The sequence below is a fragment of the Vespula vulgaris genome, chromosome 2, assembly GCF_905475345.1.
Source record: "Vespula vulgaris chromosome 2, iyVesVulg1.1, whole genome shotgun sequence".
NCBI classification, from domain to species: domain Eukaryota; kingdom Metazoa; phylum Arthropoda; class Insecta; order Hymenoptera; family Vespidae; genus Vespula; species Vespula vulgaris.
Window position 1 is genome coordinate 12,086,208 of NC_066587.1, and position 15,308 is coordinate 12,101,515.

Genomic DNA, 15,308 nt, shown 5'->3' on the forward strand with positions numbered 1-15,308 from the left:
TATTAATTTAGCTATAGTTATCTTATAGTTACAAAGTACCTTTAAGTAGTTTTACAAGAATATTTAGAAACACTTGATTGTTTTTAATAATTATATGATCTTTACATATAACATTTCGCTGCAATAATAGATATAGTAAATTATTTTAATTTTTGAAAAGTTGTCTATTATAACAATTATATAAATGTTAATGATAACACTGTAATGTTAATTATGATATTTTGTTGCAGAAAATAATCTCAAGAGAATTCAAAAAATAATATAATATTGCGTTGGTAAAAAAAGTATTTGCTTTGCCTTGATATAAAACAATATTTATGATTTAAATTAATGAAGTCATAATTATATTCTGTAATTTAATACAAATATTTATTTATACAAATAATAAAGGTTAGTATAATACAACTTGTACAAAATGCATATACATACATATACATATATATATAATTTTTTCTGTACGCTTGTAAATAAATTAAGATATTAAATATTCTATCGATCACAACATCATGTTAAAATTCACATCCATGCATTTATTGACTCATGTTAATACGCATGATGTCATATATATAATGAATATATCAAATGCCTTTTTATTTCCAGTCTTTGCTTGATATACACAAATCTATGTGAGAATGCAGGAATATTTTGTGTAATATACAAGAAAATCTATAAATATTAATCACTCTGTGTATACTGTGCTTGGAAGCAGAAGAGATTGATAAATCATTAAATAAGAAAATGATAAAGATTAAAAGGCTTTAATATAGTTAAATTATAATAAAGATATATCCAGTTTGTATATTTATAATTTTCTTTAGTAAAATATTACTTTCTTTGGTTATTATATATATAAAAAAAAGATTTCTAAAATCTACAAAGTAGAAATTATAATATTTTAAAAAATTATTGAAATGTTTAAATTAATATTTTTTGATACTCGTATTTTACACAATTTAGTTTACACTTCTAAAATAAATGTATGTTATACTTTGCTGATGTGTGTGTTGTATTTTAGGAATGAAGTCATTTTATAATAGCAATTTTGCGTAGCTCTGTAAAGTGCCAGCTATGCAAAATAAATATACTGTTGTCAAAATAAAATATGTAGTATCATTTACGCATCTTTTTTTTTTCATATGTATGGAGACAAAACATATGAATAGAAAAAAACGTACTTCTTTAATTCCAAACGTTTAGTGTATATATGTATGATATGATATCCATTATCCTGACCAATGTTAAATATATTTTTAATCACAGAATTGACTTTAAGTAGAATGCACGTGTATAGAAGGCTGATCAAGACCACTTTAATCAAAGCAAATAATTGGTATGAAAAATTTTCAAGCACACAAAGTGAACTCGATTACGATATTTCGATTACTTTTTCATACATATAATGTTCAATATAATATTAAAATACTGTGAATTTTTTAAATAGATTCATATGTTATATAGCTTAATATAAAGTGGTATTAAATCACATTAGAATGTACAAAAACAAAATATAACAACAAGTTCACATCATCAATTCTGGCACTTGCATGTTGCTGATACAATTACTAAATTCAAATGATGAATTTAGTTGAAGTTGTAATATAATAAATTAAGAATATAACATTGCACTCATCTTTTAAGCTAAAAATAATAGCAATACCTGCCTTTCTTCTATGTAGATTTTATTGAGGAGTTCTTTTATGTTGACTCCAGCCATGAAAACATTTAGTGAATCTTCGTGACTCTTTTCCTTTAGCAGTAAGAAATAATTTACGCGGTTTGTTTGGTTGTTTAACACGCAGATGTTGTATATATACCTAAAACATAAAAATGAATTAATTGTTTGCTTACAGTAAATTAACAAACTATTTTATTAGAGGTAATTTACCTGAGCTGATTTATATGCAAGCTTGATTTCTACTTCCGAACAGCGAGTCCCTAACCAGAGGAATACTTGTTCACCATTATCTAGTATCATTATATCATCATCTGCTAAATCATCCTGAAGACAACAAATATATTATAATTATTTAAAAAATTTTTAATTTCTTAAAACAAACATAATATATATATATATGGATTTACTTGACAAAAATCAGTGCATTTTTCACTGATAGTAAAATATCCTTTTTCATTAGAGCACCTAAACAGTCTTGTGTAATTCATATATTCTGCATCAACGTCATATGGTTTCTTTCCACCAAGTGCAACCCAGAAAAAGTTATCTGGCTCTTCGCCTTCATTTAATACTTGCAAACTAATCCAAGGCTGTTTAAAATCAGAACATGTGACTTAAATTCTCAGATATAAATTATATTACTTGTGAAAATTAAAAACCTACATTGTTAAACATTTCTTCAGCAATTTCTTGAATTAAACGTGCTTCGTCGCTGTCTGATTTAGAACCAATCCATGCATAAACTATACCAGTTTCGTCATCATTGTTAAATGGTACATTTAGAATGTAACTGAAAAATAAAATTAAAAAATTGTATTAGAAAACCAAGAAATCAAACCTCGCAATTTTATATAAATGTAAAAATTGCAAGATTTTATTACTTACCAAAATGCAGAGTTTAATAAACTAGAATCTGCAGGTATTTGTATTAATCTAGTACATAATGCACTGCCATTACTTCGTAGATGATAAAATTCGACTTTGCTTGTACCAGGAACTTTTGGTTGTTTACGTTTGCCTTGATGAATTATAAATTTCCTTTTGAAATAAGCCATGAATTTTAAATTCTCTTGTTGTTGATGTGTTCTAACTACTTCTAAATTTTCACCAAACAATGATTTAAATTTCTTTTGTAAACTGAAAATATTTTATTTTTTTTTAAATATATGTTACTTATACGTTTTCTTATTATACAGTAAGAAATTTGTTTATACCTAAATGTAAACGTAAGCCAACCCATGTTTCCAGCATCTCTACCTTGCCAAAAATATACAGTACACTGATAATCATCTTCGTATTGTTCGTCACCGTCTTCATTCTCTGCTACATCTAATGGCTAAATCATAAAATATAAATATAGTTTAAATTATATAAATTGTATACTTGTTTATATAATAATGAGTAAAATATATTTATCATAAGAATTTAATTTACCATCCAATAGCGACACAAGAAAACATAACAGTCACCACTATAAAAATGACCAAGTTCTTCTTCTGGTAAACGCACAAATTTTCTTCCTTCCAATACTAGTGCTTCCATTCCTTCTAAATCGTCATTCCATTCTGTCATAAGCTGTTGTGCTTCAGCAGCCGACATTGCAGGTTGTCGTGGCATAAAAAGAGCAGCTAAGTCTGCCTATGTATTTCAAAATAATTTTATACTTCTATATTTTACGAGATATTTATAAAAATATATTAACATATATTTACTTTCGTTTCTTGTTGTTTAGCCCATTTGGTAAGATCAGCACCAGTTTTAGCAACTGATTCTGCAGTTCTAGTAAAATCTACTGCTATGACTTCATCCCAACCAGTAAACTTTGACTTAAAGACCTGATAAATATATAATTATCTTTTGTTTATTACTGATACAAACAAAGTAATAAAAACATTATAAACATTTATACCTGAGATTCTGTGCCTTCTTGTAATCTTGTTACCATAGCATATTCTGGTCTTTCTATCATATTAAATAGTTCTTGAGATAGTTTTACAGCAGCAGCTCTCACTAATCTAGTCGATTTCTTTCCAAACCTTTATTAATTAATTAGTAATTAATTTAAATCAATCAATGAGCAGAAGATAACATTTCTGTATATTGGAGACATAATATAAGATTTGTATTATAAAATTAAGATATATATATATACTTACCAAACGTATACATCGAGATAACAATCTAAGATATAAACATTGCGATTATTTAAAAGATTGTTCATCAATTTTCCATGAGGTACTTCAACTTGTGGTAATTCCAAATATCCCATACCAAGTTGAACTTGATAAAGACGAGGTGTTACTGGTATAAAGTCTGGATCCACATGTTCCTGATACAATAAGAAAAGTATTAACATCTTTTCCTAATTATTACATTTTAATCATTATGGTTTACTATAGTATATGGGAATAAAAATTACAATTATCGTTTTAGTCTCTGAAGTATCCTCTAAGCCTAGATTTAACAAGAAATCCTCTGATTCCAAGTTCATAACTTCTGTTATTATTTCAGCTTTGTTTTTTCTTTCATTTTTGTTGATCTTCTCAGCCATTAGTCTAGCTTTGGATTTTAAAGTACTTTTCGCTTTTTTTCCATACCACATAAATATTTTATTTCCTGTGTCCAGCACAAAAACATAACAAGGATCTAAAGATTCGAAACAAACTGGTACTGGTTCCAAATGAATAGAGGCTCCAGCTGCATGTACTCGATATAAACGTGTTACTGCAGGCTATAAAAGAATGTAATGTTTATTAATAACTTTATTATAAGAGAAATTTTAGATAATATTTTTATTAATAATAATATCTACGTACAGTATCTTCTACTGTATAAAAACCAGAAGAAGTACGGCCACCTTCAATATACGTTATTTCAGAATCAAAAAGTATAAGAAACTCGTCCGATTCATCTCCTTGTTCCTCCCTTATGGTACGACACTGTGCTCCAAGATAATTACGTAAATTTACAGCATGAATTGCAGCACAGGCCCTTTTGTCCAACTATTCAAAACGAATGGAAATCAACATATAAAAATTGCTTTAAGAACACATTGATACAATTAAAATAAAATTCTCAATAATATGTAAAATCGAAATTTTATAAAACAAATATTATATATGCATACCGTTGCTTTTTCTCCTATCCAGAAATATATTGCCCAATTCAATGATCCACTTTCATCGATACTCGTTTTTAATACAATGTAACAATCACCTTCATAGAATTTACCATGTGCTACTTCCTCTATTTCATTAGGTAAAAAGTTTTCAATTTCCCATATTGATAAACCTGGTATTTGTCCTGCATCTTCATCAAAAAATTCTGAATAATCCAAAGGTGGCTTTTCAAGAGTTTCATCCCATCTCTTAGGTCTGAAAATACAATTTTAATAAAATTTTATTAATTTTTTTAAGACTAATTTAATCATTTACTCACTTTAGTGACTCAGCTTTAGTATCATCACATTCTTTATCTTTGTTTTTTTCTTTTGCAATGTCTTTCATACCCTGTAAAGTAAATTATAGATATATTTTCGGAAAAAATTAAGATGTAATTAACAATATACGTGTGTGCATTTTATTATATTATATAATACCTTTAGTATTTTAGCTTGATCCTGATCTGCTTCTTCTTGATCACGTCTTCTTCTTAATCTCATTTTACGAGCGATTGGGTCTTTACTGCTATCTGTATTATCAAATTAATTAGCAAAATAATGAAATGTTTTTTAAATAATATACATATATAAATAATATATACGTATATATTAAAGAAAAAAGCATTGCATATACGTACTAGCTGTTTGTACCGGTACAGGTACATTGGCACCAGCAAGTCTTAATTGGTGTTGTAAAGAAAAATCAATATTATAAAATTCAATGCCTGATCCTCTTTGTACTTCTGTTGGTTTTGGTGGCATTACTAAATTTGGATTATCTCTTAGATCCAGTTGTTCCAAATCAGTAAGAAGATGAATTGCATCTGGTACAGTAATTAATCGATTTGACGTTAATATTAGTTTCTTTAATGAGCCACACCTACAACAAGAATGATGCTATATTATTTTGCTTTTTTACAATAACATATTAGTTGCACAATTACTTATATCGTTATATACCTGCACAATCCTTCAGGTATCATTTCTAAATGATTATTAGCAGCTGAAAATACTTGGAGAGATGATAGTTTACCAATTCCAGAAGGAATTCCTTCAAAATCTATTTCATTATCGTTTAGATATAATCTTCTTAAAGTAGAAACTTTGCAAATGGAAGCAGGTATGGCAGTTAGTTTATTTCTACATATATTTAATATTTCTAATTTCGTCCATAATTCTGTAAATAAAAATAATTATCTCTAAAACTACAAAATATATAAATCATTATAATATATACCATATTCAATTAAAATAAATAATTAATGTGAAATCCATACACATAAATATATTTACCAATAGCTGTTGATAATTCTGTTATTTGATTATCATTCAAATTTAATCTACGTAAATTTGAAAGCGAATATAAGGCATCAGGCACTCTTGGTAAACTATTTTGTGATAAATCTAACTCCTGTAAATTCGTAAGAGTCTCAAGACTTGATGGAATATTATTTAATGTGCGTTGAGTATCACGCATTTGTAATGTAGTTAAATTCATTAACGATGGAAGTTGTCTAAATTAAACAAAGAAATCATTTTACATATATCATTAAAGATTGTGATATACGATTAAAAAATCTTACCTACCTTAACTGAAAATGGCCTAAAGGATTATGATTTAGGTTTAGTGTCTGTAAATTTGCCAAACGTCGGGTTTGTGGTGGTAACGTCTCTAACTGATTGTTACTGAGATCCAAAAATAATAGGTCTGTTAAGTGAATAAAAAGCGTATTCGGAATTGTTTCAATACTACAAATAGAAAATTGTACATTAAGCATAGTTGATGTATAAATTGCATACGTTATTGTAATATTTAAGTAATATTAAAACCATACTGATTATAACTCAGATTTAGATTGAGTAAAGAACGTGCTCTTTCTAGGCCTTCAGGTACTTCTTTTAAATTATTATGGCTTAGATCTAATGTTGTCAGTTCCTCTAAATGAAATAATTCTGCTGGTATACCACTTGACTTGATATTATTATGTCGAATGTTTAATGTTCTAAGACATCCCAGTTCTGTTAATTCTCCATATAAACGTTCCAATTTATTTTTAACAAGTGAGAGATGTTCCTATATTCAAAAATATCATAAATCTAAATATCATCACACTGCTATATCACAATTATATATATAAATATTATTTAATCATTATTATTATTATTTTTGATTAATGATTCAATATAATAGATTTTTGTAATTAAATTATCTTCCAATTAATATTTCAAACATATTTAAGGAATTATATTTGTTGGAACAAAAGAAAATAATAATGAATTCAAACATATCATGCTTTTATTTTCATTATCTTAAGTAAAAATCATTTACCAGTTTTAGTAATTTACCCATTTCTTCAGGAATTTCTGTTAAATTTGTTTTATCTAATTTTAACCATTGTATTCCTGTCATCAGACGTACTGATTCAGGAAATCTACCATCCTGAAAATAAACAATTACTTTAGTATAGCATAAGTGAAACTAAAATCATATATTTATTAAGTGGTATTTATATACTTTTCACATACTCTGTTTATATGTTTTGTGCATAAAATTATTATTTTTTCCTTTTTATTATATCTAATTCTCAAGATATTAAAAGCTAAATATATTTACTTACTCCAAAATCATTACAGCTAAAATCTACTCCCCGAACAAAAGGTAAAACTCCTGTATTTGCCATGGTTTTCAGAGTACAATTCTTTTTGCTATATATACACACATATATATAGCAAAAATATATTATCTAAACTATTAGTATATAATAATGCTGCATGTCACTGAAAACCACTTTATTATCGTATTACACTGAGGTTATATTCGGTAGAATTTATGGATACAATAAATGACATTTAATTATTTCTGAAGTATTGTATAAAACAGCTAATGTATGAAAATTCATATATAAATGTTTATATTATTTTGCTTGACATATACTTCAACGAGTATACTTAATTAAAATAATAAGCATAGATTAAACCTAGGTTATAAACCACAAATTGCAGATTTACACCGGACACAATAAAGCAGAATAAGCGCATATATACATATGTCCTAGATCATATATAAGGGTATGAACTAATATAGGTGACTGTGAACAGTGATGAACAGTACAATGATCACGTAATAGTGAACTTTTTAAAGTCATGTTTACAAGTATCGTTTTTATTGTTGTGCATCTTTTAGGGGATATTCGCTATATGCAAAAATTTCCCTAACTGTGCATTATTAAGATTTGTTTGAGAATTATATCTAAGTATGGTAATGATTAAGAGATCGTGCTTTAAAATATAAAACAACGATTAAATATTCGAAACTTGTATATATCATTGTATTTGTATTTTGAATATTTGAGAGAAAGGCGCGATTGTGCGACATCTAGCGATTTATTGGGTAAAATGATTGATAGTCATATCATTTAGTTTGCTCTAGGGAAAATATTTTTCTTTATGTTTTTAGTCATATAAAAGATGTCTCAATCTTATAACGTGATTCGTCCTTCTTTCTTATTTTATTCCTAGTTTGATTTTATAGAATAATATATGAAGTCTAAAATCTATTCAGTAGGTTGATAGGTACCGTATTGATTTGAGGTTGTAGTGGTTAGGTGAATAAAAAACGATGTCTATTTGAACTTTCTTTTCAGATTCTTCAATAATAATTTTGATAATATCAACTTATGAAATATATAAGTAATGCATAGTTCTCAAGCTAATATGATTTATCTCAACTTTTTCTTATCATTTTCTGTAATCTAAGTTTGATAATCTCGCAATTTTATTTTGTTAATATCTTAAGCAAAAGTATGATTTATTATTTATAATATTGTTTTTTTTATTTTTTTATAGAATGGATGGCATTGGGTTATATCATACATTTTTACAAACACATCAACCGCAACTTAAGTCTTCCGGAATACCAAAAATATTTTGGGAAGCTGTATTTAATAAATTAAAAAATCAAGATTTCGATGCAGGTCTTGTATTTCAATTAGCAAGAATCGATTATGAAGACAATGAAAGAGAACCAATAGATCCTGTATGGAAATTATTTGTTTCTGCAGAAAATGGTATCTCTGTGAGAGATCCAAATAATATATATTTGGTGGATCATGCATGGAGTTACGATACCCTTCATGCGAGACAAAATTTAACAAATGTACCAGGCCTTTTAGACCGAATGTGCTCTCTTATGGGATATGATATTGAAAATGAGGAGCAAGAAAAGATTGAATATGTATTGAAAGAAATGTGGAGGTATAATCAATCATTTTCTTTAAACAGTGGCTCCGTAGAAGATAGAATGCCTATTTGGTATATAATGGACGAACTTGGATCTGCTATAAACCATAGTGACGATCCTAACTTTAGAACTGTACCATTTCTTTATTTACCAGAAGGTGTAACATATACGCTTTTATTTCCTGTAAAGAATGTAAAGTTCGAAGAAGAAGTTACCAGAGATTTTGTGGAAGGTCAAACTAATGATTTGAAGAAAAGACAAGCGTTACTATTACCATGGGTAGATAATTCTTTCATCAATAAAAGTTTTATTCAAGAGAAACCAAACGAAGACTATTTTCTGGCTGGTCATATATTAGAAAATATGCCAGAAAAAATAAATGTAGAAGCTATTGTACGAAGACCAAATGAAAAACTTAAAGTTTATTCTCAATATAATTATGTAAATAATTATTTAACGGATTCTGCATTTGAAATCGTAGAAAGGGAAGAAGATGCAGATATTTTATGGTACACATCTCATTTCAAGGAATACAAAGAATTAAGTATTCGTGCGCCTCATGTTTTTGTGAATCAATTTCCTTTCGAAAACGTTTTGACAATAAAGGATCTTTTATGCATCGTATGTAGACGCAAGGCATTAGAAAAATCTTACGATGCGGATACACTCGAAACTTATCCGGTATGGTTACCAACGACATTTAATTTGAGCACGGAATTGGTACAATTCGTCGCGTATTTTGAACAACGGGAATCGAAAAATTTAGAAAACTTTTGGATTTGCAAACCATGGAATTTGGCAAGAGGATTGGATACTCATATCACAAGCAATCTATTCCACATTTTAAGACTACCTAGTACTGGTCCGAAAATTGCACAAAGGTATATATCAAAACCTGTATTATATGATAGACCAGACGTAGGTTTAGTTAAGTTCGATATACGATACGTCGTCATGCTAAGATCTGTCTCACCATTGAAAGCATACGCCTATGCTAATTTTTTCCTGAGATTTGCTAACAAAGAGTTTGCTTTAAACAATTTCGACGTGTATGAACAGCACTTTACGGTGATGAATTATTCCGAAAATACTCAACTTTGCCATTTGAAATGTGCTGATTTTATTCTGGAATGGGAAAAGCAGTATCCTGATTACCCTTGGACGACGTTTGTCGAGCCAACAATTTTAAGCATGTTTAAGGACGTTTTTGAAGCCGCAGTCGCAGCACAACCACCAAAAGGAATTGCTCATTCTCCTCAAAGCAGGGCCGTTTACGCCGTCGATTTGATGCTGGAATGGAAGAAGGATAAGATGCAACCGGTTCTTCTAGAAGTTAATTTTGCGCCGGATTGTAAAAGAGCTTGTGAATATTATCCAGACTTTTATAACGATATATTTAGATGCCTTTTCTTAGATGATTATCATTCTGACGTCTTCCATGACTTATTCCCGGTGTCATCGTCGGACAATTAAATATTGTTATTCATTGGACTCTAAAAACAAAGTATATCCCAAGTGTAATCCATTTTCATAAGTATCGAAAAGCTATTAGCGACAGTAGCAAGAATATTGCTGTCGCAACCAAGGGCGTTTATTTATTTAGAATACGAGAGCCTTGCATTTCGTATGCGCTAATGAGGAGAAGTAGCTATGGTTAATCTGTATATACGAGCGTTAAAGGTACATCTGCAACCTGAATTATTCGTACCTTGCATAAATTGACACTACTGTAGGAAGTCTGCCGCAACACTTAATGGAATAATAAACGAGGAAACAATTAGAGCAGTTTCATGACATAGCTCATGGTCACCATGTAACCTGGTGCTCTGGTACCATAGGGTTAGACACTGTTAATGGAGAAAGGCCTATACACGGTACTACTTATAATATATCTCCAGTCGTTCGTCTGCTATGAAATTTGACTATCAACAGAAGTTGACTAGTTAATCTTAGCAAACGTAATACAATTATACGAGTTTTGTTTTCTTAGAAAGAAAATAAATAACTAAAATTTAATATGAACGTATGGAAAAGTTGGATCGCATGTTTGGACGATCGAACGCGAGCTTTGGAAAAGTTATATCACGCTTTCGAGAAGTATTTCAGGTCGACATATTTATACCATTTTTATTGGACGATGTGTCGCTTCATTTTGTATTTATTACACAGTTAAAATTTATAGGTATACCTTGTCTGTGAATACATCGTTAACCCGAGCGATTATTTTTTAAATTATTTTTTGTTTGCTCGCTTTCAGCGCGCCCGCTTGGTCTCTCTGCGTCGACTACAATCATTCCCGGTAATAACGGAATTGCACAGTGTATTTTGTTAATTATCTTCGTATCCGTTATTCGCTTGTTTGACAATGCCGCTCAACAGTGCACGTATCCGTGAAAGCATTGTTCTCATATTTTCCCTAGTAAATACGAGTTTTTAAGTTTCTCTAGATTAATGTTATATACACACGTAATGCTTGAATGAATTCAATGATAACATCCTGTAATGTTTTTATTTTCTTTTATTTTTAAACGTTATACAACATACCGTTAATCTATTAGCGCGTTATTGTTACGTATAAATATACAAAAAGTTCAGTATTATATGAAATTATTCATCTAAAGATATCGATAATTTCGTGAATTATATTAAAATCTTTTCCATTCTATAATCTCGCTCACAACGTATTACACGAAGTCTTCGCATTTGTTAACCGTGCATGGCAGAGAAACATTTGTAAAAGTTTATAACATTTGTAACTTAGGCGTTTGTAAAATGTTTATAAAAGCCTACAACAAAACTAACTGGATAAATATTATTTATCAAATACCATTCATCAAATTCTAAACGTTTACATATATAAGATCGTTCCATATTAAATTATACATTTTCAATATTAAATTTATAATTATAGAGAACCTTCGGGTCGATATATAGTTCGATATTAATTATAATTCTGGAAAGTAACTCGTTTCTTTTCATATTATAATAAGATAGAAGATATTTACATCGAAAATAAAGGAATCGAGCATGAAATTAGCGGGTGGTCGTAGAGGGTGGTTTATAGCGAGCTGTTTAGTTCGAGGGTGCCGTTGAGTGATGCGTGTGGCTCCAGTTAGTCGGCGGTATTCCTCAGCACGTGACATACCGTGCAAGCAGCCAACCTAGCGAAAGAAAGAAAAGCAAAGAGAAGCATCGTTTTCCACGAATGCGAGCCGCCACCACTACTAGCACCATCACCATCACCATCAGCATCACCATCGCCATCAGCACACCATCACCAACACGTTAAACCGTTGTCGGTATCGCCGACAAGCCGTCTGGCGCGTGTGCATCGTTGCACCTGCACCTACTAACTCGCGCTGCAATTTCATCTACGCGAATTACGTATTACGTTAACTCGGAGACGTTTTCATATATGTATGTATACACATATGTATGTATATAAATACGTATGTAAATATAAAAGTACAGTCAACGGCACAAAACTTTTTCGATTCCTCGCCAACGAATAAAATATTATCCTCTTCTTTATTTTTGTAGAGTATTACTTTTACATTTATTACACTTGTTATCGTCGGAAGGATTTTATTTTTACTATAAATGTAAATATACTGGAATATGATATTTCAATGAAATAAACGCGTTCGTATTGTTCGATTAATAATCGATCTTTATTAATCGATAAATGATCCTAGCGGTGTATTCATTAAATGAATTATAATTATATTCCTTTCCCATTTCCGTTAATTATTTTATTATTATAAATTATAATTATACTTGAATTCCTACCATCAGAATTGTTTAATTAATTTATTTTAATACGATCACTGGCTTATTATTTATACTATATTTTTACATCAGAGATTCAATACGTACATGTTACTTAACAATAATTAAATATAAATTATACCAATTTACTGCGATTTTAATTCCATTAAAAATTTTCAAGAATGCCAATAATTTAATCATTTTCTCTATTTCATTTGAACATTATTACAAAGATTCGTTTAATGAATTACATTCTATTACAAAAAAAAGGAAGAAAGAGAAGAGAAAAAACAATAACAAAAATAAATAAATAAATAAATAAATAAACAGAACAGAAAAGAACAGAAAAGAACAGAAAAGAAAAGAAAAAGAAACGAAAGAGGTACAATTCCCTTTTTCTCCTCCTCCTCCTTCTTCTTCTTCTTCTCGTTAATTCGTGATCGCGTGTCGCTCGAATACGATTATGTAAATTATAAAGAAATTAGGAGGACTTGATGCCGTTGACTGTACTTTTGCGTATGACGTGTACATTCTCGGTTTAAGTTCTCGTAACTTTTCTAGCAGTATTCGTTTCTCCTCCTCCTCCTCATCGTCGTCGTCGTCGTCCTCGTCGTCGTCGTCGACGTCGTTGTCGTTGTCGTCGTAGTCGTAGTCGTCGTCGTCGTCGTGGTCGGTAATCATGGCAATTAAGCAAATGAGTTCTACGTATAGGGACGTCGATAATGAGGGCGTCGCGGCGCTCGAGACAAACGGAGCTATTTCGCGGGCGCGACTAACCCTCTTGGCCCTCTCTCCGTTTTCTCCACACCAATGTCGAGAGTATCCGAAGTCGAGAGTTTCTCTTTTTCTGTTTTTTTTTTCCTTTTTCATCTTTTTTCAGAGTCTCTTGACGATCGTACTACCGTCGGAATCCATCACGGCGCTTACTCACATTGGTATATCGGATGACTCCCAGACGAGTCGGTTCAAATCTCGAGCTATTTCACTAGTTTCTCTCTATTCGCAATACCAAAGCGCCAATCCATTTCCTTTCGTATCGTTTTCTCTTTTACTCTTTCTCTCTATCTCTCTCTTTTTCTCTCTTTCTTCGTGTAATCATGATTTAAAACGAATCAACGTTTATCGCGTTTATTTATGTAAATTGCTTATTATAAAAATATAAGGTAAACGTAAATATGTGAATATATTTATTTTTATACAAAATCGACAACTAATTATAATACGATCTCCGATAATCGTATGTATAGAGGTAAACCGTGAAAATGAACAAACTTTATGGAACATTTGAGAATTTCTCGCTAAATTCTCATATATAAGCGTGAGATAATTTGTAGATGTATATTATACATGGATCATATACTATGAATATATATCATATAGAAACGTGGAAATGTTTTCATTTCATGCTTTCTTTATAAGATATTTGTACGGTATACGAAGCAAATCGTGGTATCAGTGGGATTGCAGTTTCTATGCCTTTGATATCTTCTGTTTATCTTCATTTCATATGAGCAATACGATCATTTAAAAAATTAACGTTATTTCTTTTTAATGCGGTAGCATTATCTATCCGCTACCACGTATTTTATGTCTGCTTTTTTCTTTTTCTTTCTCTTTCTGTGCTCTCTCTCTCTCTCTCTCTCTCTCTCTCTCTCTCTCTCTCTCTCTCTCTCTCTCTTGCTTAACCTTTGTGACCAGAATAGAGGTAGAACTTCGAGCGCATTTTTCAGTTGCGTTTAGTCCCTTTTACTCTTTCTTTCTCTTTTTTTTATACCGAAGAGAGAGAGAGAGAGAGAGAGAGAGAGAGAGAGAAAGCAACCGGGGGTAGTGCCGCAATTAAAATAGTAAATTGTTCTCCAGTCACGTGCGTACAAGGGAGAAAAAGACGATTTCGCGAAATTCTACTCTGCTTTTATAGAAACGAGGTCGACTTTAATATTCCCGAGATATCGATACTTGTGTCAGTAAACAGAAAGAAAAGGAAAGAATGAGAGCTATTGTTAGATATACATAATATATTGACAGATGACGAATATATTTTAAGAATCGATTATTAAATAATTATGTTTTATAATAATTTATAGATGCTTTTAAATAGAAATCCATCTATCGTTATTTAGATTTTTGCAATATTAGAAGAATTGAAAATTCTCGAAAATGTTTGAAATATACAATTTTCATTGTTCGAAAAATACAAAATAATAGAAAGAACAAATAATATTTCTAAATAATAAATAATAATTGAATAAACCAGACCGTATGCGTATTTTTAGCGTACTACCGTAACATTCGTTTTAAATACGCTTTAATTGTGTTTCTTTTAGTTTCTTTGTTATTTTTTTTCAAAGTGGCATAAACAAGGCCCTCGTTTTTCACTTTTAATTGGCTTTGCGTTAAACGATATTTTTCTAAAAGTATTGTAAGGGCAAATTTTTAATATCAATAGTTTTTATTTAATTAAATAA

General features: G+C 29.9%; 2 protein-coding genes across 6 annotated transcripts; one reads left to right on the forward strand and one right to left on the reverse strand.

Moving 5' to 3' along the window:
• Positions 1–230: 230 nt before the first annotated feature.
• On the reverse strand, positions 231–7,950 carry LOC127072704 (protein flightless-1). 2 transcript variants are annotated; one of them, XM_051013326.1, is made up of 22 exons: positions 7,454–7,950; positions 7,165–7,275; positions 6,671–6,909; positions 6,423–6,584; positions 6,129–6,349; positions 5,796–6,012; positions 5,474–5,715; positions 5,274–5,365; positions 5,114–5,184; positions 4,803–5,049; positions 4,492–4,677; positions 4,095–4,406; positions 3,832–4,004; positions 3,585–3,711; positions 3,388–3,510; positions 3,110–3,313; positions 2,890–3,011; positions 2,561–2,812; positions 2,339–2,465; positions 2,083–2,265; positions 1,886–1,999; positions 231–1,814 (listed from the first exon to the last, which is right to left on the reverse strand). In XM_051013326.1, the coding sequence occupies exons 1-22, from the start codon at positions 7,514–7,516 to the stop codon at positions 1,680–1,682; spliced, it is 3,723 nt and encodes a 1,240-aa protein (XP_050869283.1). In that variant the 5' UTR covers positions 7,517–7,950; the 3' UTR covers positions 231–1,679. The 2 variants fall into 2 exon arrangements, with proteins under 2 accessions (XP_050869283.1, XP_050869284.1); XM_051013327.1 differs by lacking the exons at positions 7,165–7,275; positions 7,454–7,950 and having other exon boundaries at positions 6,423–6,543; positions 6,636–6,753.
• A 357-nt stretch (positions 7,951–8,307) lies between these two features.
• LOC127072706 (tubulin--tyrosine ligase-like protein 12) lies at positions 8,308–11,876 on the forward strand. Of its 4 annotated transcripts, none has more exons than XM_051013333.1 (2): positions 8,308–8,408; positions 8,682–11,876. In XM_051013333.1, exon 2 carries the CDS (start codon positions 8,683–8,685, stop codon positions 10,546–10,548), a length of 1,866 nt encoding a protein of 621 aa, XP_050869290.1. In that variant the 5' UTR covers positions 8,308–8,408; position 8,682; the 3' UTR covers positions 10,549–11,876. The 4 variants fall into 4 exon arrangements, with proteins under 4 accessions (XP_050869290.1, XP_050869289.1, XP_050869287.1 ...); XM_051013332.1 differs by having other exon boundaries at positions 8,316–8,440; XM_051013330.1 differs by having other exon boundaries at positions 8,354–8,525.
• Positions 11,877–15,308: the final 3,432 nt, after the last annotated feature.